Source organism: Cheilinus undulatus, linkage group 2 (genome assembly GCF_018320785.1).
Source record: "Cheilinus undulatus linkage group 2, ASM1832078v1, whole genome shotgun sequence".
Lineage (NCBI taxonomy): Eukaryota > Metazoa > Chordata > Actinopteri > Labriformes > Labridae > Cheilinus > Cheilinus undulatus.
Genome location: NC_054866.1, coordinates 10,690,917 through 10,718,001, shown reverse-complemented (window position 1 = coordinate 10,718,001; position 27,085 = coordinate 10,690,917). Strand labels below are relative to the sequence as shown.

The 27,085-nt window shown below is 39.0% G+C and overlaps 2 protein-coding genes across 2 annotated transcripts; one reads left to right on the top strand and one right to left on the bottom strand.

Annotated features, from left to right (window-relative positions):
* Positions 1 to 1,055: 1,055 nt before the first annotated feature.
* Positions 1,056 to 14,841, bottom strand: sars2 (seryl-tRNA synthetase 2, mitochondrial). The gene is made up of 16 exons (XM_041807856.1): positions 14,570 to 14,841; positions 13,357 to 13,452; positions 10,971 to 11,000; positions 10,712 to 10,852; positions 10,549 to 10,603; positions 10,399 to 10,462; positions 10,064 to 10,169; positions 9,918 to 9,965; positions 8,676 to 8,784; positions 6,763 to 6,808; positions 6,587 to 6,674; positions 6,073 to 6,185; positions 4,271 to 4,364; positions 2,683 to 2,775; positions 2,520 to 2,585; positions 1,056 to 1,460 (listed from the first exon to the last, which is right to left on the bottom strand). Exons 1-16 carry the CDS (start codon positions 14,837 to 14,839, stop codon positions 1,320 to 1,322), a joined length of 1,560 nt encoding a protein of 519 aa, XP_041663790.1. The 5' UTR covers positions 14,840 to 14,841; the 3' UTR covers positions 1,056 to 1,319.
* Positions 14,842 to 15,334: 493 nt separating this feature from the next.
* Positions 15,335 to 25,968, top strand: si:dkey-260j18.2 (uncharacterized protein LOC325231 homolog). The gene is made up of 5 exons (XM_041809828.1): positions 15,335 to 15,650; positions 17,631 to 17,784; positions 17,988 to 18,066; positions 18,971 to 19,198; positions 20,191 to 25,968. The coding sequence occupies exons 2-5, from the start codon at positions 17,631 to 17,633 to the stop codon at positions 21,686 to 21,688; spliced, it is 1,959 nt and encodes a 652-aa protein (XP_041665762.1). The 5' UTR covers positions 15,335 to 15,650; the 3' UTR covers positions 21,689 to 25,968.
* Positions 25,969 to 27,085: the final 1,117 nt, after the last annotated feature.

The following is a 27,085-nucleotide window of genomic DNA, read 5'->3' as shown; positions in this document are numbered from 1 at the left end:
TGGTTGTCATTATGTTAACCAATTACATTGTTACTTTGATTTAGTCATAAAAGGAGCAACTCTACAAATTCTTCTTATCAAAATGTTTGTTTACAGAATTAACATCAATAACACTAAGTGCCAATACCAAGAAGTACAATGCAGCCAAGAACAAGCTTGATCTATTCTAATGCAGGTCACTTTTTTATTTTTTAGGATTTGTTGCAGGCCAATTAAAACAGATGAAGGGTTGCAGTCGACCCACTTGATGTAGTTTGTGGACACTCTTGAGCTAGTGGGCATATTGTAAGTAATGCTGAGTGAGAGAATTGCTTGTTTACATTAGATCTGTTTAATTATGTACTGTAACAGAGTCAGTTTTAGCAATGTGTTTATGGTGTGTTCTAATATTGCAACAATAAATGAATTGCAATCAGTCTTGCAGCCCTGGTGGAAACATCATCACTTGTAATAGCTGCTGGATCATCACTTTAGCTCTTTAATTTTTGATCATTTGAAATGACTTGAAACTTTAAAGGGCTGCATGGCGGCACAGGGGTAAGCGCTGTTGCCTAACAGCAAGAAGGTCCCCGATTCGCTTCCCGGTCAGGGCCTTTCTGTGCGGAGTTTGCATGTTCTCCCCGGTTACTACGGCTTCCTCCCACCGCCAAAAACATGCTCATTAGGTTAATTGGTGACTCTAAAATTGGCCGTAGGTGTGAATGTGAGTGTGCCTGGTTGTCTGTCTCTATATGTCAGCCCTTCAATTGACTGGTGACCAGTCCAGGGTGTACCCCGCCTCTTGCCCAATGACAGCTGGGATAGGCTCCAGCCCCCCGTGACCCCGAAAGGGAAAAGCAGTAGAAAATGGATGGATGGATGGATGGATGAAACATTAAACACATAAACAGTAGACTAAAGAGAGAGGACGAGGATATAATGTAAAAAGAAGAAACAATGTTTTGCCAGATTATTTGCATAAACAGGCCTGTATATCACATTTTGGAGCTTTCTTCATCTGTGTAAAATCAGTGTAAAATTAAGTTTCATGTAAAACAGTAGAAATACATGATGAGTGAGCAGTAAAGTTATCTTTATTTGTTATTTCTAACAATGATCCCCATGATGACAAATGAAGACATGAATATATTTACAGATACAGCAAACCTTTGATCTAAAGAACTGTTCTGTTGAGTTGTGTTGTTTAAGCATTCATAAATTCAAGCAGTAAAAAAAAAATATATATCTTTTTTAGACTAAGTGATGTTGAATGCAAACCGGCCCCCACCTCTGCTTTCATGGGCACTGGCTGCTTTTAAAGCACTTCACTTGTATTTGGGTCATCTGGTCTTTGGAGCAGGCCTGGGGGGTCTAAACTGCTGGTTGGGCCCGATGTATTTCAGTGGAGCGTATTTAGGCTTCTCAATGACTTCAAGACCCAAATAAGGCTGCAGAGCTTGGGGGACACGCACTGTTCCCTCCTGGAGAGATGGAGGAAAAGGACAAAAGAAGAGAAAGGAACATGAAAAAGCTGCAACAGGCAAAAAAATGCCAATGTATCCTGGAGGGACTGCATGGGTATAAAACCAAGGAGATCTTAGAAAATGTTGTGTTTTTATGTTAGATTATTCAGATGTTTCTGAAAGACTAAGGTTTCTCTCATTCATTTGTCTAAGAGCTTTAGTTTAAAACTTTAGAAAAATAAGCAAAAGCTGGATTTGAAAGCTATCCAACTTGAAAATATTGAATCTGTTCTCTAAAACCCCTGATTGTGCACTACTTTAAGACGAGAGGTAAACATCTAATCAGATTAGAAAAGCTTATCACAGGCATGTGATTCACTGTTGTTTTTGTTAATATTTCAAGATGCAAACAGAAATCTTCAAATAAAATACAGACTTTATCCAGTTTGAAATTTAGAAAAACCAAGCGTTTGAAATTTCTTCAATAGTTTATTTTAAGATTTAATGAAAAATTACAAAGCAGTATACTTCTGTGAAATTTATGAATTATTTTTTCATCCTTTTCTCATCATTTTAGTTAACTATTGTAATTTGCATGAATACTTTGATCATCAAAATGGTGGGGGCCCTTTAATTTCAAGCATACCTTGCTTATCACAAAGATGAACTAGGTAAGGTAATAACACTTTTTCCAGCTGTATAATATTGCACACAAATCAAACTAATTATAACCTCAGGGTCATCTGTTTCCTTTTGTTGATGACATATGTGTTACATTAGTTTTAAGGACAATTCAGTGATTGTTTTTGGTTATTTTAAGCCTCCAACCCTATGTCTAATTGTTTTATGTAAGTGTGACCTTTATTGTCATTTTCATCATCACCAGTCAGATGATTTTAATGCCCTTTTGTCAGTCTCACCTCTGTTTCTATTGTTTATTTATCCTCTGAATTTCTTCTGTAATTGACTCGACATCATTGTAAACGACGGTCCCCCTCAATGATTTCTCGAGTATAGATAAAGATTGATTGATTGATTGTTGGCCCTCGTGTGAGGTGTTCTATTTCGGTGTCTTACTTTGGTCTGGTGAGTCTCCAGGATGGCAATGATGGTTCGAGGGATAGCACATGCAGTAGCGTTCACCTATAGAAAACATAAATCACACATCTTTCAGTTGGTCCACTGGTGTAAGCTGAACCTGCAGTAATGTAGAGTAGTTCTGCCTCCTCTGCAGTCTTACTGTGTGGGCGTACTGCAGGCTGCCGTCCTCTCTCTCATACAGGATGTTTAGGCGTCTGCTCTGGTAGTCTGTGCAGTTTGACCCACTGGAAATCTGGATTTTGTACAAATTTAGAGAGAGAAGAGGTAAAAAAGCATGTGGTAATAAGCTCATTGGCATGGTGACAATATTAAGGCTTTGCTATAGTTATGTCACTAATTTACCCGTGTGTTTTTTAATAAACAGAGGTAATAGACACTATTCAGCTGGAAAAATCATAAACAAGTTTGATCATCTCTAAGCCCCTTTTCTCAAACTACTCAGTTCCACTACTCAACTACTCAATAAACCCCAGATATTCAACAGCCTCCTGAGTCCTAAGCCACAGGGAGCAAACTGCCTCACCTACAAAAACTTCAAACATTAGGCAAAATAAAAAGGGAAGTGAAAAGAGGACAAATGCTATTTTCACAAGATGAACCACATCATATTACAGCAAATAATTAATGCAGTAATTAATGTGATGCACCAGTCGATCAATCACAGAGCTTGTGGTCTGCATTGTTTTGACATGTAGTTACATTTTTTGAGTAAGTGTATACCATACTATGTGCATAAGCTTTTGCATAGGGTTAAGGGCTACAGCAAATGCCACAAAGTAGACTAGGGCAGGGCTATTCATCAACATTTACATTAAACTGCAATATGTCCTGCTGCAATTTTCAAATGCAGAAGATGCAAACATTCAAGTGTCATTTTTTTCAGAATATTTTGCAAAAATCTTACTTGCCTTGTTTTCTATATGATTGTCTTATCAAAAAATAGAAATACATCAATGCCTTTCACAAAACAAGTCATTTCAGTTTGGAGTGAGTCAAAATGATAGCAATTAGATATGTTTTCAATATTGTTCAACCACAGTTGAATCCACCAAATATTGTGTTCATCATAATATAGAATGATTCACTGTTAGTTTGTTGAGAAATGCACAAGATGAGGAAATTAAAAAAAACTGCATATTATATCGCAATCACAATATTTGGGGAAAAACATTGCAGCTAGATTATTTTCCCTGATTGGTCAGCCCTAGCACAGACTATGCAGAAGTATGATCAAGCTAAAGTAAGTGCTGAATAACACTGGCAGCTAACAGCTGCATAAAACTAATAAAAGAGCACTGAACAGGTTCAACTTTGATGCTTCATCTCAGTATTTGTATCTAAGGAGGAACAACGAATAGCTAATGAGTCCCTCATTTTCTCTCACTTTTATTAACTGCAGGCGGTACCAGCAACACTACTGCTAGGGCTGCAGAGCCAGGGGGAATTATTCATTAGGTCATAGATCTTAGATGGCTAATGTTAAAAACAGTCAGTAAATATGCTTAGCCAGCTGTAAATATATACAAACTATGTAGTCTGAGTTGGAAACACTGTCATGGATATTTCTTGTCAGTAACCATTTTAGGTGGGAGAATCTGGAAAAAAAAGTCACATTTCTATATGTTATCCCATACAAACACATCAGGTTTTCCTGTTAATATCCTTTTCAGCCCAATAATTTTATTTAAAAAAAGGTAATTTTGTATCAGCAATATAAAGAGACTGACCTCTCCATAGCTGTCCCTTCCGGGCATCCATGCTTCAATGTCGTACTTCCTGTGTGCAGGAGGACCCAGTTCCTGCGTCGGCATGTCCAACACTCTGAACAACACAAAAATCTGACAATCAAGCCATATCTCATACAAATGCCCCAAATATCCTGTTTAACATTTCATAAAACAACAGAACAACTAGGCTGGAAAGCCCAGTTCAGACCAAAGATTCATAACCCAATCAGTTGTTTTAGAGCACTGCAGGGGACAGTGAGCCACTGTAGCATAAATCAGGCCAGCTGATGGTGTTGCCTGCAATTCAGCACTGCACACTGATAACCTTTTAAAAGCTCTGAGTGGAACAGTTTCGATTTGTTTTGTGACGAGAAAAATCAGAGCAGGACATTCAAAAGAAGGTGTTGCACATTGGTAATGCAAAACTATTTAAACTTTTATAAAGCAAAGCTCTGTTGAACGAGAAAAATCAAAGACAAAACAAGGAAATATTCTTGTCAGACACTCCTGATGCCTTGTCATACCTCTCTTCTTGCTCCTCACCCATCTTAAGCAACAGAGAGGACAAAAACAAAGGGGCAGCAGTGAAAAACATCCCGCTGCATTGTTCAACACTGTGAGGACATTACAGTAGGAATTAGTGTAAAGAAGCTGATTTTGTCACTGACACTTGATGGTGTTGCATTCTGTTAGGACACGGTGTTAAATACAAATGCAACAATAGAATATTTGAGTATATGATAATGCCATGGCAGACTTTAATTGTTGAATCTGCCCTTTTCCATTGCAAATCAATCAGAACTGTAAAGAAAGAAAAAAATAGGTCTTTCTCAGCCTGTGAAATGGGATACATCTTGCAAAGGCTACAGTAGGTTTATGAACAATTACAGTTCAACTGCTGCCAAAAAAGCACAGCGTTATCATCAGCTTTCCCTCCAGCAAAGTACTGTCATGGCCATTAGTGTTTACTCTGTTTATAAGAGGCAGCACTAATGTTTTTGACACTGAACAATGAAACTGATCTGGGAATATCTGGGGGAAAAAAAAGACAGGATACTTCAAGGCTCAATATCACAGCATAAACTGACATAATTCCCCCGGTTATTCCCCTGAAGCACCCACGGACAGCTCCACAGTAGGGATGGGTATCGTCTGGGTTGTTTTTTTCTAATACCGGTGCAAAATTGATGTATTTTATACAGTGCAGATGCCTAAACAGTGCCTGAATCAATACTTTTGAGAGAAAAAGTGCGTCGGACATCAGTAGGAGACAAAAAATTGTGTGGCTATTGGAAATGACTCAAAGAAACAACTCTGTAAGATGCCAGTCAAGTATGGGATAAGAAAGGAAAACTGGTGTAACTTAACACATAAAACTCATACATTCCATAACTTTTTTCTTGCCTTTCATTTCAGGTTGTGGGGTATCCAAATGAAGTAGCCATATCTGTGTTGTAACTGTCTGTTGGCATTGGACATGTGGGTAGCGGTGCAATACCTATCCCTGCTCTGAAGACATTTTTATTTGTTTTTTGTCAAAGGCAGAATTATAACCAAGCAAGCAACTCACATCACTGTCCTCATTTATACCTTATGCAGCAATAGGACAGGTATGAAAAGGTGAAGTTGAAACTGAAGTACATTGCCTCTCCCAGTTGCAGCAGTGTGAAATGGCAGGCTTTAAAATTATTGCAGAGCAACCAGATGCAAGTTTCAACTCATCTTGTTGTGCATCTTTGATCTGAGCTGGGTTTTACTGTGTCAGTAAGAAAACTGATGCATGTATGTGTGTTTATACTAACCTGTAGTGAAGTTCCAGTGCAGAGAAAATTTCTTTTTGCAAAGAGACAAACTCGTCCAGCAGCTGAGAGCTCTCCTGTCCTGTTTCATCTGCAGTCACACCAAACATCTCCACCTGTGGACAGATGGACATGCATGAGGTCAGTGTGGGTAAATGCTCTCTGTTGATTTATATTTATTGATTTATGCAAAAATTCAAGATGGCGGCGTCCGTGGAGGGGACCCTCCCCATGTATGAATTGACTGCTTATTCTGAGTTTATATAAAAATAAAACACATTTTTTCAGATGGATAAACACTTATTAGGATAGACCTACCTACAGACATCATGTTTCATTTAACCAAGTTTGTTTGTTTTACTAAATGCTACAAGGCTAAATATTACACACTGCATCTTTAAAGCAAATAATGAAACTGACTTCAAATATCAGGCTCGTGGACAGCGTGCTTTCTGTCTGCATGTCTGCTATCATGGCTACAAATGTGTGCAGAGCATTGTGCTGTTGTGTTTGAAACCTTGTTAAAGTGATGAACTCTGTAGAGGCCCCATGTCTCTCTGCCGGTCTCTGTCTCTGCTCTGTAGCAGGTGCTGCTGCACACTGACCTGCAACAGAGAAAACAGATCATGCCAGGCTGTGTTCCTCCAGCATAAAAATATCTTCAATGAACAAGGGCCGCAGGCTGCCTCTTACCTGACAGGCAGGTCCTTCCAGCTCACAGCATGATCCATGAAAAAGCCTGAGGAGGAGAGACACATGACACAGAGCGAATGCTCATTACACATGTCAAAAGGATGTGTCACATCAGGTCTTAGTCTGAAAACAGAGAAGCAGGTTTTTATAGTAGTCAGAAACAAGAATAATGGTTACAGATATGGATGATCAGTTTCTGTTCTTGTAGAAAAAGAATGTTGAAATATGATTCTTACAATTCCACATACAGAAGGTATGAAAACCCATAACATGTTTAATTAATAAGTCGATTATTATTTTGTTATTAAATCGATCTGTTACAATGAACATTGTTTTAGCAGTAACTTTTTTAACATCTGTTGTCTTTTTCCATTTAAATAGTATGTGGTACAACTAAAACTAAATCTCTATAATATCACATTTGGCTGGAGCATCCAAGAATAATAGCTATAATCATAAACACAGCCTTAACAATGTCACCTATCAACCTCTGAGTGGCGTTACACAGCCAAATGATGGTGGTCACCATATTAGAAATGCTGTCTCAACCCTACTTTTGGTCAGTCCAGCTACAGCCAAAGAAGAGGAGGTAAGGCATGACGGTGTTATTGACATGAGGTGTCCACTTGCAAAGGTTTAAGATCTTTCTAGAACATGAACTTATTGCAGAAGCTAAATAAATCTGTTGTTTTTGTAACTAAATTAGTACATTTTTGTGGTTTACTAATGTAAAAAATAATATAAAAGAAATTACATCATACATTCTGGCCTAAGAGTTAACAAGAATACAAGAAATAAAGGATTTGAGGCCTAATGACCTTAGCCTCTGATCTCCAAGACCTACTCAGCACATCTGTGAATTATTTTTGTGGCAATTATGTAAAGTTTAAAGAAAATCACTGAAAGTGTTCCTGAGATATTTTTAAGTTTACAAGATTTTATAAATTTCTAACTCTTGAATTGACAAATTCATCATATTTTGACATATATCTTATTTTAAATAACTTTCTTGAAAATGTGTTAACTAATTTCTTTGTGTTTTTTTAGGCCCTGTTTTGTATACAGTAATTCAAGTAAAAAATAGTTTGGATTTCATAAAGCTGAGGTTGTGCTGAAAAAAACAAGACTTAACATGAGCATGGTATGCATTTTGGAGTAGTTTAAATTGTCAAAATAAAAGTATTAACAAAATGGCACAAGTAGCCTGTGGACTTCTAATGCAGTGGTTCCCAACCTGGGGTCTGGGAACCCCTAGGGGGGTGCGAGGCTTTGTCTGCTCTGAGGTTGTCAAAATTATATTTGCAAATATTAAGTAAAATCATGATAAAGCACTTAATAAAAAGTTTAAACAGTGGTCTTTTGGTAAGAAAAATCTGTGAAGGTCCACTTCCTTGGGTTTTATCCATGAAACAATAAATGGATGTTGTTTTTTTGCAACAATATGATGCTTGTCTTCAAAACAACTCCTGTTGGGAACCCCTGATCTAATGGGTTGTTTCCACTGAGCAGTCCAATTCAGTTTGGTATGGCATGGCACATGTTTTTCCATACAGCAAAAGTTGGAAAGGGTCCCAAAAAACCGACCCTTACCATCCCACTTTTTGGCACCCTTTTGTAGGGGTACAAATTTAGCTTTTTTTTTTTTTTTTTAAACACTTCAGCTGAAATAAAGCTTATTCTCTACTGATTTCTGACACTCATCCTTTCTCAACTTAGCAGCTGGATCGGCAGACTCGTGCTGCATATGACTTCCCGTGCATAACCTTTACAGCCTGCCCACCAAGTGAGGGTGCAGGTGTCTATGGAAATGCAAACTATTTTGGCGTTTAGCACTCGAACTGTACCAAACTGTACTCAATCAAACCAGACCACCTGATGTAAACGCAGCTAAGTAAACAAGAACAAAGCACCACCTGCAATCCCGACCTCTCCAGTCCCAGCCAGGTTGAGGTCTGGGAAACGTTCTGGATCCAGTGAGTAGACCTGAGAATGATGGGCATTGGGTTGCATCCCACATCCCTCCTGGACAAAACAGAATGATGAAGAAGAAAAGGGGGAAGGTCAGGGAGTCAGACTTCAAACCATTATGTTTCAGTGTTTTCACAAACTGTAATCAATATCACAAATACCATGAATAAAAATCAAACAAAATGAAAGTGAAATTTTAACTGTTCAACAACATTGTGTGGCTTTTAGTTAAAATAAACTCACTGACCATTTTATTAGGTACACCGGTTCAACTGCTCATTTATTAAATTATCTCATCAGCCAATCACATGAAAACAGCTAATGCATTTAGCCATATAGCCACTGTCAGGATCTGCTGAAGTTTAAGTCCGGCACCAGAATGAGGAGGAAAGGTGATTTAAGGGACTTTGAAGGTGCTGTGCCTGTTAGAACCAGGTGGTCTTGCCTGAGTATCTCGTAAATTGCTGGTCTACTTGGAATCTCACATACAATCATCTCCAGGGTTTTCAGAGAATGGTGAGAAAAAGAGAAAAATATCATGTGAGCAGCAGTTCAGGGTTTAAAGAAGAGCATCGCTGGATGCACAACACATCGAACGATGAAGCAGATGGGCTACAGCAGCAGAAGACAGCCAAGAAGAGGAAACTGAGGGTACAATTCACATAGGCTCACTAAAATTGGACAATAGAAGTTTGGGAAATGTTGCCTGGTCTGATAAGTTTTGATTTTTGAAGCAACTTTATACCATTGGGGTCCAACTCTGATGTAATTATCTTGAACGTCTGCTAGACCACCAACAGCCATGGCACATTCAAACTTCCCTAAATCTCCTTTCCTCCCTATTATAATGCTCGGTTTGAACTTCAACAGTACATGTCCGTGTTTGTAAATGCATTGGTTGCTGTCATGTGATTGGCCGATTAGATATTTGCAATAAAGGGCAGTTAAACAGCTGTGCCTAATGAAATGGTCAGAGTTTGTTTGCCATAGAGTCAACTTTTGTAATTGTAACGGCACATTGCAGTGAAGTACTGCTTTAAATTTAGTTATTTTCCAATACAAACAGAATATATTTGTAACAGTTGGATACCATGGTATCCTAAATTATTTAAGACAATAGTATGTTGTGTTGAGTTATGTATGATCCTTGTATGTTACACACAGGTGTCTTTAGCTCTGTTACTTACAAATACTGCCCCCTTCAGCATGTCTGGTACAACAATTGGAATGAAGCCCTGCAGAAGTAAAAAGAAAAGCTCAAGTGTGGCTCTGTAAAAGAACATGAACACGCAATTTATAGGCAGTTATCTAATATGTTTAGATACAGTCTTACCCGTTGATGCAGCCTGTCAAGGGCAAAGTTTTGGAGTGCAGTTTGAAGTCTGGCCCCGGCTCCCCTCAGATAGTAGGACCTGTGTCCTGAAACATGAGCTAGATGTCTGCAGGACAGGGGGATAAATTCAGTAAAATGATGCATAAGTTGGACTTGGTTTGTAATACACCATTTGTAAAAACCTTCTTATTTTTTATTTAATCCAACAGACTGTCTTGATCCTCTCATTTCTTTTCCTTTTCAATCATTAGAAAAAAAGAGAAGATAAAAGACAGCACAGCAAGTGGAAAATCAGGTCAAACAAGAAGCCGAAACAAATTAACAATCCTCTTCACCTCTGCCTTATGAGTCCCAACTTCTCCCCCAGCTCCACATGCCCTTTGGGTTTGAAATCAAATTCTGCAAGGAAATAAAAGATTATAAGTTATGCATGAAAGTATTTTATATTTTTTCTGATAAATGATGCAATATTTCACACCCATCACCTGGTTTCTGTCCAACCAGTTCCACCACCCTCACCTGGCTCTCATCCCCAACTGGCTAAAAAAGGAAGAGTCAAACATTTACTTTAAAATCCCACTAAAATGCTAATATTTCCTTATTTCTTTTCTAATCTTTAGAAAAGAGTGTTTTTGTGTCTATCCTCACCACATCAGGGTGTGAAGTGTTAGGCAGTCTGAGTGCTCGTCTGTAGTGCTCCTGATCCAGCTCAGTCTCTCGAGTGAGGAGCTGGTTCAGTCTGTTGCGGATCTCCCGACCGTTCTGCAGAGCCTGACTGTACTCTGGAAGCTGTTTGATACACAAGAAGAGAGAAATTGCACTTAGTTTTCACCAGCGCAAAAACAAACAGGCAACAATAAGAAAGTTTTGATCAGTTTCAATTCTGAATAGTAAAGGAGGAACTTACACTGGCGAGGGCTTTTTTGTCCTTACTAGTCTGTGGAAAAAATATATTTATGTGAGAATTATGGATGCATTTTAATATGCTATAAGCTTATTTTACACAAAAAAGCAATTTTGAAACTGACAGGAAAATAGAGCTTTAGAGAATTAGATATTGATAGTGGTTTTTTGAACATATAGTATGTACAGTAAATTCTAACATCACCCTCATTCATGATTTCATTCATCATTGATCTTTAGGTAAGGATGTGTTGCTCAGACCCACCCACATCTGTTTCTTACTTCCCACTTTTAATCAAGGACTGTTCAATAAAAAAAATAAAAATAAAAAAAAAAACACACTCATATAGTTTACTTACTAAACATGCTCATGCTTGTATGTTTCCTGAATTTCACAAAGTGTTGGTGAAAACTGTAAAAAGTAACCCTTCCTGGTTCACAGCATGAGTGGCTCACAGCGGCTCGCATTCTTGGATCTCTTGCAGCATCAACCAGAAAGGCCTCTTTTAACAGCTTCACTCCCATTATGACTACTTAATTGAAAAAAAATGTAAAAATGAAAAGGGTGGAGCTGAGCAGCATGGCTAGTCTTTACCTGATTTGGAAATGTCTTGTTTGGTTACAGCGTTACAGGGGTCAAAGAGTGGAGGTTTGAAGTTACACGTGAGTGGGGGAATTTGGGTGACAGCTGATGACGGAGCATAACTGTAGTCCATCACAAGGTAACAGCGCAAAACATGAAAGGAAGACTAATTTTCAGACAGTCTTGTGAGTGCCGTGCAACCCTGGATGGTCCGGATGGATGGAGTAATGGATGGTTGGCCACCATGTCCCAACAAGGCTGCGACGTCAGCAAGGAGGTGGTAGAGTCATGTTTGTGGCCGGAATAATGGGAAGAGAGCTGGTAGGCCCCTTTAGGGTCCCTGAAGGTGTGAAAATGATCTCGGTAATTATATAGAGTTTCTGACTGACCACTTTCTTCCATGGTACAAAAAGAAGAACCATGCCTTCTGTAGCAAAATTCCCTTCATGCATGACAAAGCACCAATATATGCAGCAAAGAACACCTCTGTGTCATTGGCTGCTATGGGCATAAAAGGAGAGAAACTCATGGTTTGGCCCCCATCCTCCACTGACCTCAACCCTATTGAGAAGTGCAGTGGTCCAGCCTAAGGACTTGCCAAAGTCTAATAAAAAATCAACAATGCATATTCATTTAATGAAAAATGCTGCAGTTCTGATCTTGGATGACTGAAAAAATAAACAGGACATAAAAAAATACATGTGCACTCCATTTCCCCATGATAGCATGTACATTTTTGCAGATTTTCAAGAGATCTCGCAGAAATACTTCATTATCAAGAAAAAAAGCAGCTTTGTTATCCCGGGAATGAGATAAATGAGTAAGTATCTGGAGAATACATTATTAGACTACTATTTCTGTAAAACAGAGTACAATAAAATGTATGTCAACTAATGATCTCAGTACTTTATAGGCTTGTGCAATCATTTTTATTCCAGGCAAAAAGTCGCGACACAGTAAAAACAGCTCGACAACCTACTTTTGGGTCCCAACCCACCAGTTTACCGAGGTGACTCGAAATTTTCAAAGTTATAAGTGTGCCTTGACAGAAAAAAGGTTGCAAAATTCTGTCATAGAGGGTATGCATGTGATGTTACAATTTCTGCAGTTCTAGCAACTATGTAGCACAAAGTTTAGTGATGTCAGAATTCAATCAGATGAAAAGCAGTAAACGGCTTAACTTCTACTTAAAAGTGCTGTCTTTTGCATTATTGTCTCATTGTATGATGTTCATGTAGGTAGCATGGATCCTCAGCTGCTGGAATACATTCATAAAAATGTTTGGAGTTGTAATGTTGTGTTCATAAAGGCACAAGACGAAACCTTACTGTAGCTACCACAAGTATTCAGCTGGTGATGAACATAAGCTGAACTCCCTCCATCTTCCCTACTCTTTATTTTAACTCAAAAACTTAAGTTTAAAGATCTTTCTCATCTCCATCCCTACACCCTACACCTGCAGGTGCATCTAAAAAAAATGAAAAATTATTTTTTCCATAATTCAATTCATAAAGTGAAACTTTCATTTCATTACACATTAAGTACACTATTTCAGGCTTTTGATGTTTATAATATTGATGAAAACAGCTTAAAGACTATGAAAATAAAATACAGTATCTTTTAGAATATAATCACAGAATAAAATGAACTTTTCCATGATTTTGAGATGCACCTGTACATACCTTCACTGACATGTTCACTTTGGATGTTTCTTTGGTCAAAAGCATCAGCTAAATTAAACTTTTTAGCATCACACGTATCAGAATCACTGGTGACTGTGGACACTGCAGCAATGGCTTGTACTGACCACCAGGGATTTGACTGTCTCACTGATGCGTTTCTTCTCCTCCTCCAACCCAGAAATTTCTGTCCTCACTGCCTGGAGCTCCTGCCACACACGAACCTACAGAATGGACACACACACAGTAAACAGCATCACCTGAGAACAAGTACAGATAAAGCTGTAAAAGGCATATTTGAATGATTTATCAGTATGATATGGGTATAAGCAGATATAAGCTTAAAAAGGTAACTATTGGTAATGGCTGACAGAAAATTCTTTCAGATTTTTAAAACTGATATATTGGCTGTAAATATTGGTGGTACAAGTTTGTGGAGTTTTAGACAGGACCAACAGACCTGTGTCAGCTAGGGGGGCACAGATACCAATACAAGAGTCAAATGTTTAACAAGTAGTGAACAATTCTGGAAAAAGTATAACATTACAGCGTCTTTTTGGCTGCAATATACCTAGCAAATTAGGGGGAAATTGAAGAATTTAATTGACAAATTAATTGAGGAAGCAAATTCAATGAATTTTTAATTGCTGAAATATGAACAATTAACAACTAAATCTAAATTATATTTCAATTAATTCTGTCTCTGGGTCTTGTATTTTATCTTAGACCATTATTTAGGGATGTACAACTGGATTTAATCCTTGCTAACATAATTACGAGGTTGAAAGCAGTGCTGCACAATTAATCTAATCATAATCATTTTTGTATTAAGTAGTAAAGTTTTAAAAAATTCTGCAAAAAAAGCCTGTTGCTTTTCGCACCATTCTGGCAGTTTGCATCTTTTTTTAAAAAAAAGGAAAACTGTATTTGAGGGAAAATGTTAAGTCATTCTGCAGGAATTAATGTAAAAATGTATGGTTGGATATTTTAATGCTACTTAATATTTGTCTGTTTTGAATTATGAAATACACATTTCAAAACTATCCTTGTGTTCTGCATTTGCCTAGTTAACCAAGCAAGTAGACTTGTGATACTATTCATGAAATAATTCGTAATCACAATTGCAAATCCCAATACTGTCCTGTATAATCGCAATCACATATTTTAACCAAATCGTGCAGCACTAGTTGAAAGGTTGATGTTCAAGGTGAACCAACTGATTTTTACTGCCCATAATTCTGGAACTGTACAGCCTGCCCTACTACAGCTAACTGTAAGCTTCTGGAAGGTTTTTTTGCGTAAATTTGTCATAGTTTTAGTATCATGAACATGGACACTTACTATTTTCCTGACATCATCTCCTTGCAGATCCCCCTTTCTGTTCTCTACGTTTGCTATGACTTTGTCGGTCTCCTCACACACTGCTCTCATGTCCAGCTCCGGTTTGTCGCTGTAACCTTCACTGACATGCTCGTACAAACTGCTCCTGGCTCCATGGCACAAACGGATAAGCACATTTGTCGGCTGCCTGGAACATTTTGCGGCTACCGGCTTGAACACAGTCAGTGCTGTGGCCCCAACTCTTGCGACCATGCTGATGCAGGCCGCCATGTTTTGTCTTTGGCTGGATGCTACATTCAGGGGACGTAGAAATTGTTATAGTTGCTCTCCATGGAGAATTCTGAATAACAAATCCTTAGGCACTGACATGGAATTGTTTCAATTGACATCTACGGTATATGTCGTAAACAATTTGTGTTGAATAATCACGAAGTTGCGGCTCAGATTTATTGAGCCGTTGACGCAAGAAGAGCCCAATACTTGATGGTTTTAAAACTGTCGTACTTCCATTGAATGCAGCATGAATGCGGAAGTTTATATTTTGCCATTAGAATCAAAATTAAACGGATTTTCTGGTATTAGATAAAACGTAGAAAATCAATATAATGTAATAAGCAATGATTTAAATATATTTCTATAACTATGAATGATAATTTGAATTATTTTAAATGACAAAACCACTTATCCCCTATCCCCAAGCATTCGTCACGAGCCAAAGGTCAACCAATCAGATGAGCGGAAGTTTAACGTTGCGGTAATCCGGTTCAGACGTGACAAGTGCGGCCGACTGGATCTCAACTCAGTCCTAATTTTCCAGCCTGTAGGCTTTAAAACTACATATTCGCTGTTTTTACACCGAGCTGGACGTGTGTGCTCGGTGCCATGGTGGACTGATACGTGTTAGGACGGGAAGCTGCTGCACAGCGGATGAAGTGTTCATCTGTAAGCTAGTTTTGGTCCGCCAGTTAGTAGTAACAACCGGGTGCTGTGATACTGTTAGCCTGCCCCAAACTGCTTCACCAATTCCTGCTGAAAGTGAGACCCAAAAACCCTCACGGTGGAAACGAGAAGGAGAGCAAAGGTAATAAACAGCTAAACATTCAGCCTCATATACGGTGAAGTGATGCTGTGTTGCTTTGGTTAGGGTTGCCATGCCACCAGATATTTAAACTTCGATATGACACCAGTTAAAGCTAAACGATGCTGATACCTCCTCCAATACAACTACAACTATAATAGATGGTGCAGCCACCAAGTACTGAACAAATCATTGTTGTCGACTATCAAAACATAGCAGACAAACTTCTGCACCCTGTTTAAAGTGTATCAGTACGTTGGCAATCATTAGGTACAAAAAACAGAGAGGTATCGAAAAAGTTTTGAGCATTTTGGCAGCCTTAGCTTTGCCCTTATCATTGGAATATTACTATAGGCAAAATGTATATTTGGTAACTCCAAGGGATGCACGATATTGGACTTTTGAGATATTGACATCACAACATTAGCTAAATAATTTTAGCCAATACCAATATCGACACTGATATTAGACCTAAAAGTCAGTCCTTAAACATGTTTTATTTTTAAACATATTTTATAGTATGCAATGATGATGAATAAAGAAAAAAACCTTCAGCTGAAGTAGGTTTGTTGGTCCAGCCTTTAACTCTACCAACTTATTTGTTTTATGGCCAATGTCCATCTGACACAGGCAGATGTTTACAGCTAAAATATCAGTTCAAAATATCAACAAATATTTTCATACCTGCTGATGTCAATAATTCATGTTTTAAGCTAATATCTACTGATACCATACCGATAATAGAGTGCACCCCTAGTTAACTTATAAGGAAACTAAATATTAAATTAGTGGTTTTCAGCTGGTCAAGCCTCACAACCTAACTTCATTTTTATAATGCCAAATTGGGACCAAAATAAAGAAAAAAATCTGTCACTCAATTTATGTAATGAAGAAAAACGTAGTGTACCCAAGATAGTATAACATGACTGCGTCTTCTTGAAGCCTTCATAACTTAACCTATTTCCCCTAAAAGAAGTGATCCATTTTTTTTAATATAATTTGTGTGTCTTTGCAAAACTGCCACCTCAAAATCAAACTTCTTTTTTTCTACTACCTTTGTCTTTAACAGCAGATTACAACCAGCATTATCTACCCTACTACCTCCCTATTACTCCCTAGAAATAACCATGCAAAACAAACTTTTTTGGCTCCACTTCATTTGTTCCCAAGCCTGCATCCATAACCCATGGTAAAAGACCCACTTTTGGGCCCAGACCCACCACTTGAGAACCATGTTATTGAAGCATCTTAGCTCCTAATTAGGCTGTTGTTTGTTTGGAAACATTTTCTTGGAAACAGAGTCCTTATCATATCTGTCATGACCCTCTTATGCACAGGCCTGTTTGTTACTGATAGTGACCTAGCATTGTTAGATACTATGGTGCTTCTTATACTTCTGTTTGTTTGGATTGTGCAACTATTTAATCACTTTGATCTTAGTTGCTCTTGCAAGTTTGCTGAAATTCAGATGCCAATAAAAGTACTGTTTTTAGGAATGTTCCATATTGGATTTGGCTGATACCTGATATGATGATATGTCCAAACTGATTTTGCCGATATCAATACCAGTACTGATAAATACACACTTATCTTATTTTAGAAAAATACCAAGTGTCTCCAGTGCAAAGAGAAGCTGAATAAAGCAGAGCTCAGAGAGGAGTCAGCAAGTATAGCCTGGTAGTTATTTTACATTTGGGGCTTCATTCGGAATGTTCAGGTTTCATGGTGGGCCTCTTTGAGTGTGTGGCACCCTAGTCAACCACCTATACCTGATGGTACAGTTGTACATTTTGCTGATATTTAAGGCCAATGCATAATTCATACTGCTGATATGTATGGTCAATATATCAGCTGTAAATTCTGGCAGAAATGTTCACATCTGCCGATACCAATATTTACCTTTCAAGCTAAAATCTGCCAATGCTGATAATATGCCGATAATTTTTTTTCACCCCTAACAGTTTTGTATTTCCTGTTCTTCAGATGAATGCTGTGCGGGGAGGCACAGTCACCTGGCGTCCCCAGCCATGGCAGGACGGGGACGGGGGTGGAGGGGAACCTCTGTCAGACAGCGACTCAGAGGAGGAGGACTTCCCCGATGACAGCACCACACCTTTGGGTGACTACATTACACAAGGTAAGACAAACAATTGCAATGTTTGGGATTGAGAAAGAGGGGTTGCTTAGGGAATTTGGAAACAATCCCATATTGTTGAGTGTGTGTTTTTAGTTTAATTTCATGTATCGTCTTGATTTTCTTTCTCTTTTAATGCTCCTTCTACCGATTTACTCATTGCTTTCTCTCTCTGTTTGATCTTCTTCATCTACTGCTGTGTTTAGGACTGAAGCAGCTCCTGGATGCCCAGCAGTTGTGTGATGTTACTTTGCTTGTTGAGGGAAAGAAGTTTATGTGTCACAGGTATGACAACTAATAGACACAAAGGCCCTGATAAAGAAGAACACATTCATGGGTTCATTTTAAGAGGGAAAATGTCATGTTAGCCATGATTGTAGCTAACAACATCCTAATGATCTGCAAAGGTGACACCAGCTTTACAAAAGCTTAATTTTAACTCGCAACAGAGTTTACTCTCTTTTAGTATTCACAGTGTTGCCTCAGCTGAGATAGTTCTAGTGTATATATATATATTTTTTTTTTTCAGCTTAAATCTTACGCCTACATACTAGCAGATGTTAGATTTTTACAAATATGATTGTCATGGTAGTGGCTTTGAAAGGTGAGATTTCATGAAGGATGAGGAGGAGCAGAGGGTCTTAGCTGCTTCCTGGTGTCAGCAATGTGTGCTCTGTGATAAATGAAGTCCATCAGAGATAGGGATGAAAATTTTTCCAGTTTTAATAACCATGATAAAATCTCCTCACAGTTAGTAGTATTATTCATATTTTATGTGTAAACTGTTGGTGATATTCATGCTTTAATATTTCAGTAAATACTGTCCAGACAGCATGCACTGTAGGTTTGTTTTCCTACATGTAGAGATGTAGCAATAAGTTTTATGCTATAGATAGCACTATACACTTTTGTTTGTAAGAATATCAAAATATTAACAAATTAAAGGTAAAAATGAAACCTTATCAAAAAGTACTTTGTTGGTAAATTTGTCAAATACTTGATGCTTGATCTTCATTGATGCCACATGTCTAAAACAACACAATTTCTGTTATCCCCACATATGACAGGACAGAAAAAAATGACAAAATAAGTAACTTTTAGATGTCATAATGTCATATACAGAAATCAAAACTGGAACAGTTAGCTTCTATGTTTTCTCTTCCCTCTTCCATCCATCTCGCCCCCTCAGAGTCCTCTTGGCAGCCGTGAGCCCATACTTTCGAGCCATGTTCACCAGCCCTCTGGTGGAGTCCCGCCTCACTGAGATCCGACTGGAGGAGGTTACTCCATCTGTCATGGAGACTGTCATTCAGTTTGTGTACACCGGTGAGGCCGGGCTCTCTCTGGACACGGCCGAGGATCTGTTTGTGGCTGCCAACCGGCTTCAGGTCATGCCTCTCCAAGATTTGTGCTCCAGGTACGTCTTACAGATGTGGAAAACAGATAAGTACATTTTTATTTGAGCTGGTGAGACTTTTTGCTTTTAAACAGACTGCTCTGTCCTGGGATATTTTTTCATTTCAGTAAATTTAATTTGTTACACACATGGTTATGTTCCTTCCCATAAAATAAGAAACACATTTTATGTCTGCAAAGGAGCAGTGAATAGAAAATCTTATTTTGCCTGCTACTAACTCGAAACATAAAAGAGCAATACTAATGGATGGTCTGTATAATAACAAGTATCTGAGGTGTACAGATTACAATTTGATTGGCTGATTTCTATTTTCAAATTTTGCCTTATCTGTCCTGCTGATACCAGTTTTGGCTGACCATGATTTCTTAAATGAAAAAAATAAAAATAAAAATTGGCAACTAAATTAAATTATTTTTGGTGTTTTCCCCTTATATTTTAGTCCAGTACTTCATACAAAAGGTTGTAAGCCTGCTTTACATAAAAAAAACCTTATTAACTCCACAAAACATTTGGTTTCACAGCTTTTATTTCCTGTATTCTTGTGTTCTTTTTTCTTCCATTTTATGTACAGCATGAACACACACATGCTTTTCTGATCGGCAAATAACTCTGTAAAATAGGAGAGGACTAGCTGATCACTGGCCATGACCAAGCAGACCCAAAATCTGCTAATTCCAGCCCTAAGGAGGTCTATTGGTTCAATTTTTTACAATTACTTAGTTACCAGTATTATAGTATAAAAACAAAAGGCAAATTAAAGTCCTCTAATACACTTCGGCTTAATAAAAAACACTAAAGGCCAAACTCATACAGTTCAATAATTATGTCTTATGCCTCTTCTTACTCTACAATATATTTGTAGAGCCCTAAAATTTAAAATAAAATTTTAAATAAAAGTTCCATCAGACCTTAATTTCCTCTCTACTTTTATCTTTCATCCCTCCTCCCCTGTGTCTTTCCCTCTACATGCTGTTTTTTTCTTATGTTTCCAGGTTTCTATTTGAACACCTTTCAGTGGATAACTGCCTGGGGATGTACTCTCTTGCTCGCTCTCACCATGACCAGCTGCTGCTGCGTGCCTCCCTGCGGCTGGTAGCCCAGCACTTTCCCCGGGTGGCCCGGCAGAAAGACTTCCTCCTGCTGGACCACGGCACTTTGGGCAGCCTCCTGAGCTCCGACCGTCTGGGAGTGGACTCTGAAGCAGAGGTTTACGACGCGGCTCGTCGCTGGGCAGAGCATCAACCCTTGGATCGCTACGCCCACATGCCTGCGCTGCTCCATCACCTGCGGCCAGGGCTGCTGTCCCAAGAGGAGAGCCGGAGACTTTGTCAGGAGCTGGGGCCCGCTGCAGCTGGCGAGGGCCTTGGGGGGCCTTTGAGACCTCGGGAGGGGATGTTTGAGAAAAAGATTGTCTGTGTGGACCTAACGCCTCGAGAAGAGGAGAATTTAGCCTTAAGAGACTACACAGTGGACTGCTTTGATCCTCGGACAGGGAAGTGGGAGAAGCTAGCAGCACTGGGCTCTCTGGTGAGTCCTGGCTGTACGGCTGTAGGGGACCGGCTGTTTGTAGCAGGGGGGATCCTTAGAACAGGCTCCGTTTCTGCAGCTGTGCATGAGTATGACGCAGTGCTGGACCGCTGGATTGAAAGGCCTTCAATGTTCCAGCCTCGGGCTATGCTGGGTCTGCTGGGCTGTGGAGACTCGCTCTATGCTTTAGGGGGTAGTAACCGTTCAGCTCTGCTGGACTCCAGTGAAACTCTGGAGCTCTCTACTCTGCAGTGGGCCCCAGGACCTCGACTACCCCTCCCTCTGCGCGCCTTTGCCTGTGCAGCACTGCGTGGGCGGCTCTACCTTCTGGGTGGGACAACACTTGAACAGAACCGGGCTGTGGTCCACTCAGGGGTGCTTATTTATCACACCCTAACAGACTGCTGGACACGTGTGTCTCTGGACTCCGGTGCCACCTGTCTCGCTGGAGGAGTAGCTGTTCGAGGAGGAGTCTGTGCAATCGGAGGATATATGAGAGATACCACCAAGTTTCTGGATGGAAACTACACTAATCTGGAGACTTTAGACGCCACAGGGCGGGTGCTGTTTTTCAGAGAGGGTAGGGGCTCCGGAGTGGAGCGGGAGGTGACTGGAGGAGGGGTCATGGTCAGCACAGAGCAGCGGGGCGGTGCAGGCGGTGGAAGCGACCGAGCCCCAAGCCCTGTGGTGTTCCCCGGGCTGCCCCGGCGGATAGCAGCAGGGGGCGTAGCCAGGTGGAAACGCAGGATTTATGTGCTGGGTGGGGAAAACGGCTCACGCTTCTATGACAGCGTGTACTGTTGGAAGCCTGGCTGGCGCAGCTGGGTGCAGAGACGAGAGAAACTTCCAGGAGACACTGGAGGGGTGAGCCAGTTTGGGTGTACCACTTTAAAGTTCCCTAAGAAACATATCCTCTCCAGACTGAGACTAGCCAAAGAAAACTGCAAGAAGGCAGTTGACTAGCTTAACAGAGAGCAGAATGACTGAAGTCGAGGCTGTTGTTCGTGTGACACAGATATGAACTCCAGGCTGACGTTGAATTAGCTTCTTCTTGACCTCATTAAATGCTGGTCTTCAGATGAAGTAACAAGGAAGAGACAGTTTTGTACAATGTGAGTGCAGCCACAGAGAAGGCCTGTAATGGATGCAGAAGAATCTAAAAAAAAAACTGATCAGAAAAACGTACAGGCAGAAAGCTTGTGGAGCCAGAAACTTGTAGTCAGGCATCTTGCACCTGAATGTAACTTTATCCACTATTGGTCAGAAGAGTCAGGTCCTTTGACGAAGAAAAAGGCCTTTTATTGGTTTCTTTCTTAAACTGTGTAATGGTAATTTCTTTTCTTACCGGTGTAATATTTGTAAGGCTGTTTGGAAACCTTTTAATGCTGTGAAATTTCAGAATTGTTCGGTTTAGACACAAGGATACAGGATTGGTGTGCACGCTATGTTGCACCTCATTTGCCTAAACATTGTGAATGAAGCCCTCTTAAATGAATTAAGGATGAACTTAATTCATGAACCACAAATGAGCCTAACTTCTGAAAAAAAAAGCATTTTAACAGATTAACTTGTACCATCAGTCATTTTGTATTGTAGTAGGTTCCCTATGATTTTTAGCTGAATCATTCTTCACAAAACAATGCAGGGGAAACAGCAGGGACTGCTGTAAACTATCAAACCTGACTGCAAAATAACCTCCAGTCTCCACTGGTTTTGTAAGACACAGAGTAGCTGCAAGGGTCTCCCCCTGTCAAAAAATACAGTTAAACAGAGTAATGAAAACTGACAATAACAAGGTATAGTCCTAGAGACAAATTTACCCAAGAATTAAATGCAATTTAGATTTATAAGATATGAAGTTAGAAAAGAAAAGTCAAAATTGAGTTCAAAACAATGCTTAAACCAGGAATGGTAACCAGGAAAGGCAGTGTCTGCTGGTAAAGACGTTAAAGTGTATTGCAGAGTTTCAACTAATGCTAGCAGCCGCAGCACTAACCAGCCTTCACTCCTCCTTGCTACCTCACATTTGATAACAGTCATTTTTACTGAGCTAACCTTGAACACATCATAGTATAACAGTCTGTCAGCCGGTCAAGTGAGCTAACTAGCTTTTATTCTGCTGATTTTAACACAGATTTTAAATTTGGTTTGCTACAAACGTTGGGAGTTTTTTCTCTGCTTATTTGAGCAGATGAGGATGATAACTGTCATTTAGCAGCTAAAGCTAGTGTTATGAGTGGGTGCTACTCCCAGCACTGTTTTTTCCAAGGTTAAGTTTCCCCTTGCAAGAACTGGTGTATGTTTTTGCGCCTGAGATATTATAAAATGACATCAAGTCACAAGACCATCATCCATGAGACCATCCATGAGTGTCGATAGCAGTATCAACAACTTAAACTGATTTTGGGTTTTGAATTATGCAGCTACTCTGTCTTAAAACACACATCACCCTGTTACCTCTCCTTCAATAACAGAAATAATTGCATCAGTTGACAAACAGAGGGTGGCAAAGTTGGCAAGATGTGGGAAGCCAAAAAGCCATGTCAACTGTCAATATAGATTACCAGATTTTGCGTGAATACGACTCTGCTAGTGTCTACAGCCCTTTGTTTGCAAACTTTTTGCATGGGGAATATGTGTATTCAGCTGTAAATATAGTGACTATAGACCGTGGCTAAATGGCTACACAGCAAAGGGTTATAAACTTCATGTTAGATGAGATAGGTTTGAAAGGTTCCAGACTTATAAAGCTAACCTGAAGATCAACAAGGAAAGAGACAAATTTTTGGCTTAAAATGGGTTTATTTACCTGTTCCTATGCAAACCTGAGACATAACTTGGATTAGATGACTCAATACACCTGGTTAAGATGCTAAACATGAGACAACGATGATCCTGATAGCAATACAGCCTAATGTTTGGTTGTTGTTTGTTAAAAATAATAATTTAATAATTGTTAAAAATAGTAATTGCAGGGATGTAGACTCTTCTGTTGGATTTCTGCTTTCCCAGTAGCTATGAGATAAATCATAATGGCTACTTGCTAGGCAGTAGTGGAACCAGTTTGCAATGGTCTAGTCTAACAGCATCATGGTCAGCTTGGCATCAGCCTTGCAGCCCATGTTTCATAACTCAAGTCTGACTTCTTGCTTAGTTCCTCTCTTTTTCTCCTCTTAGCTTCATCTGTTGCCATCCTCTTTGTGTCTTACTGCCTTAGTTATTGTATGGGGACAGGCTATCTGGCTTCTTTAGTGCTGAAGGCTGGTGTGTGGGTATTATAAAGCAATTCTCATGAGAGAACTTCAGTGTGCATCTGAAGTTGAATAGTGCTGAAAGCAGGCGACTGGGGGGGTTCTGTGGAAATGGGACAGATCAACGTTTCGCAACCTTTTTCTGTCAAAATTTGAAGTTTCAAGTCAAAATATATTAGTGGAGAAGCTCTATGGCTACAGAGGGTGACATATTTGGGTGCCAAAACTTCAAGAAGTTGTGTTGACTTTTAGAAAGTGCTTTGACTCATACTGGCATCAAGCCTTCCTCAGGAAGTCGTGTAGACTTAAAAAACATACTTTTACTGGTGTCTCACTCCACAAACACCTGCCAACTGAAAAAAAACTGCATGGGTCTCTCGCAGTGCATACTAATGTAAACCTATTCATTTGCTGAGCCTGACGTTGACGTCATTTTAGAGAAGGAGCATATGAAACAATTTTGTAATTACATTGGGACAGCTGATTTTTTTTTCCACAATTTCATGGTCATTTTTGGAGACTTTAAAGCATTTTGAAGTTACCCCTAATGAAGTCAGAAGGTGCCCCGGGGTGCTGAGATAGACGCTTTTCACCCATTTAAAGTATTTCTATGATCTGATTGACTTTGAAACAACTGTTTTAGTGGGAGAGATTCATATTGTTGCTTTGAGCCAGAACACTCTGTCTGATAAAATTATAAAGTTGTTGTGACTTAAACAGGAAGCAGCGGTTTAAATTGTCCTCAACATTAAATGATAATGTTTTTATATGTGGAGTTTGAATGAGTGTAGTGAAGTGGTGCAGTGAAAACATAATAGTTTTTAAACAACCAAACCCAAAATGATATTATTGATTGTGCTGAATACTGCAGAGCATTAGGAAGATGATCCTGAGTATCCTTGTGTCTTAGACAAGCACTTTGATCAGCACATTTCCAAGCCCTTCAATCAGGAGATTTGTTTGCTTTGATTAAGTAGCCATGTTAAAATAACTTTTTTAAACTTCCTCCAGCCACAGGATTTCTGAATGTTTTTGGCCTGGAGTTTCTGAATTATCTGAACACATTAGAGTTCCTCTTAATTTATTGAAATGTGTTTGAAAGTTGTTTTTTTAATGTTAATTTTCATTCTGGATGGCACTGTAAAATTAGACAGTCAAGGGAAGAATGAGTGAATGTGTTTGGATGTGAAATGTGACTGAAATCTTAATTTATGATTTTAGATGAGGTCAGATCGCTTTTTCAGAAATGTAAGCACAATGTTTTGCTTTAAGTCGCTATATTTTCTGGGATTTTTTTTCTTTGGTTTTCCTTACATTCTGCTGGAGATGGGTTTGTATGAAAACCACTGCCAGCAGGGACTGAAAATGCTGAATTTAAACATTGTTGTCTTAGACTGCAAACTCCTAAACAGTACCAGGAGGAAATTTAGACTTTGAGATTGTTTTTAAGATTTGAAAGAACTCCTACCTTCACAGAACCTGAAGGTATAAGATTTAATGGATTTCTGCGTCACTGTGTGATTCCCATGAGTTTAACATATATGGGCTTTAAAGTGTGAAACCCAGCAGGGAACTTTATTTTTTGATCAAATACACTCGTACATTGTTTAATTAACTTAAGTATCTTAACAATAACTGGGCAAACACAATAAACCAAGCAGTTGGTTGTTTGTTGGAGTTTGTGTTTCTTGCAAAAGAAAATCACATTGCACTGTTTCAACTGAAATAACATGCTCTGAATTTTCACCTTGAATTGTAATTTTTCATTTCCCTTGGTGTGCTTACAGCTTGTATGACGTGTGAAAAGTGATTGTATGCACATGCATGTTTCCTATGCCGAAGCGTAAATTTGTTCAACACAAGCTCCTTACACACATTCACACTGTGTTCATTCAGAGAAGTGAAGCTGCCCTCGTTTGTACAATCTGATGAAGAGTGTGATCTGAATGGAAAATGGATGTTTTTGATGAAAGCAGTGCTGTCAAATGATTAAAGGACTATTTGCTTATGTTGACTTTACTGGTGTCTTTTTTGTCATGGTTGTGAGGGCTTTTAGTGGAGACTTTTGTCTTTATTTGGAGAAGACAGGACGGTGAAATCAAGGAGATAAGGGGGGACAACATGCAGGAGAGGAACCACAGGTCAGACTTAAACTGGGCTGTTGCTTCTGTATATGGGGCATCACCTAACCATTAGGCCATCCGTGCTAACCTGGCATACCAGATGGCATGTTCCCCATATCCATGGCGTGTAAAAATTTTAGCATCCATCTGGACAAGAGCCAAGAGCTTGACAGTTAGGATCCAGAAGTAAAAGTCCCAGTCATTTTCTCCACAGTGGATTTGACAACAACCAAGTTAGACACCCCCCCAACTCGTACCTAAGAAAAGCTAAGACCCCTAAGGACCCACTTGGAAAGGATTCACAACAATTTTATTTGTTTTCATTGACAAATTAAGACCATAATAAACCTACATTCACTTGTTCCTGAAATAGATCTAAGTATAAACTACTCCTTATTTTGTTGGCATATTTGGACCACTCTAAATATAAATAGAGAGGATCTGTTTAATTCCCAAGAAAAATTCTCAAGTTTAAAAAGTCGGAAACTTACGAGAACAAAATGGATTTTTTTTTTTTTTTTTTTTTACTTTAACAGTTGTAAATTTAAATGAAAAAAAACTTTGAATTTTTTTTTTTAATAAAGTCAAAAGTCCAACTACTGTTTTTGGTTTGGTTTTTTTGTAAATTTTTGCCTTTGAAACATTATAAATTCATGAATTTAGAAATCTGGAAATTCTAAGTTTCCAATCTTTATAAACTTGGAAATTTTAAGTTTTCTTGTTTGTATACAACTTTTTAAACTCCGAAATTCTGAGTTTGTGTCCTATATGACTTCATAGTCTCAAAAATTTCCTTTTTATCCCGCAATTTTTTTCATTTTTGCTCAAAAGTTTATGGATCCTCATAATTTTTTATTTACCTTTTATTAAGTGGCCCTAATACGCCTCTGTATGTGTTTCTAATTCAGATTTATTTTCATTTTTGAAAAACTAATGTATATCTGATTTTGACAGAGCAGACAGGGTTGGAGCCTTTCCAGAAAAAC

Bases quoted from the DNA above. Each gene is read 5' to 3' on its own strand.
- sars2 (XM_041807856.1), bottom strand. From the start codon at position 14,839: ATGGCGGCCTGCATCAGCATGGTCGCAAGAGTTGGGGCCACAGCACTG. The intron at 10,853-10,970 runs GTAAGTTCCTCC...TGTATCAAACAG, and splicing joins ACAAAAAAGCCCTCGCCAGT to CTTCCAGAGTACAGTCAGGC. The intron at 2,776-4,270 runs GTCAGTCTCTTT...TACAAAATCCAG, and splicing joins GAAGGGACAGCTATGGAGAG to ATTTCCAGTGGGTCAAACTG.
- si:dkey-260j18.2 (XM_041809828.1), top strand. From the start codon at position 17,631: ATGAATGCTGTGCGGGGAGGCACAGTCACCTGGCGTCCCCAGCCATGG. The intron at 17,785-17,987 runs GTAAGACAAACA...TGCTGTGTTTAG, and splicing joins GGGTGACTACATTACACAAG to GACTGAAGCAGCTCCTGGAT. The intron at 18,067-18,970 runs GTATGACAACTA...TCGCCCCCTCAG, and splicing joins AAGAAGTTTATGTGTCACAG to AGTCCTCTTGGCAGCCGTGA.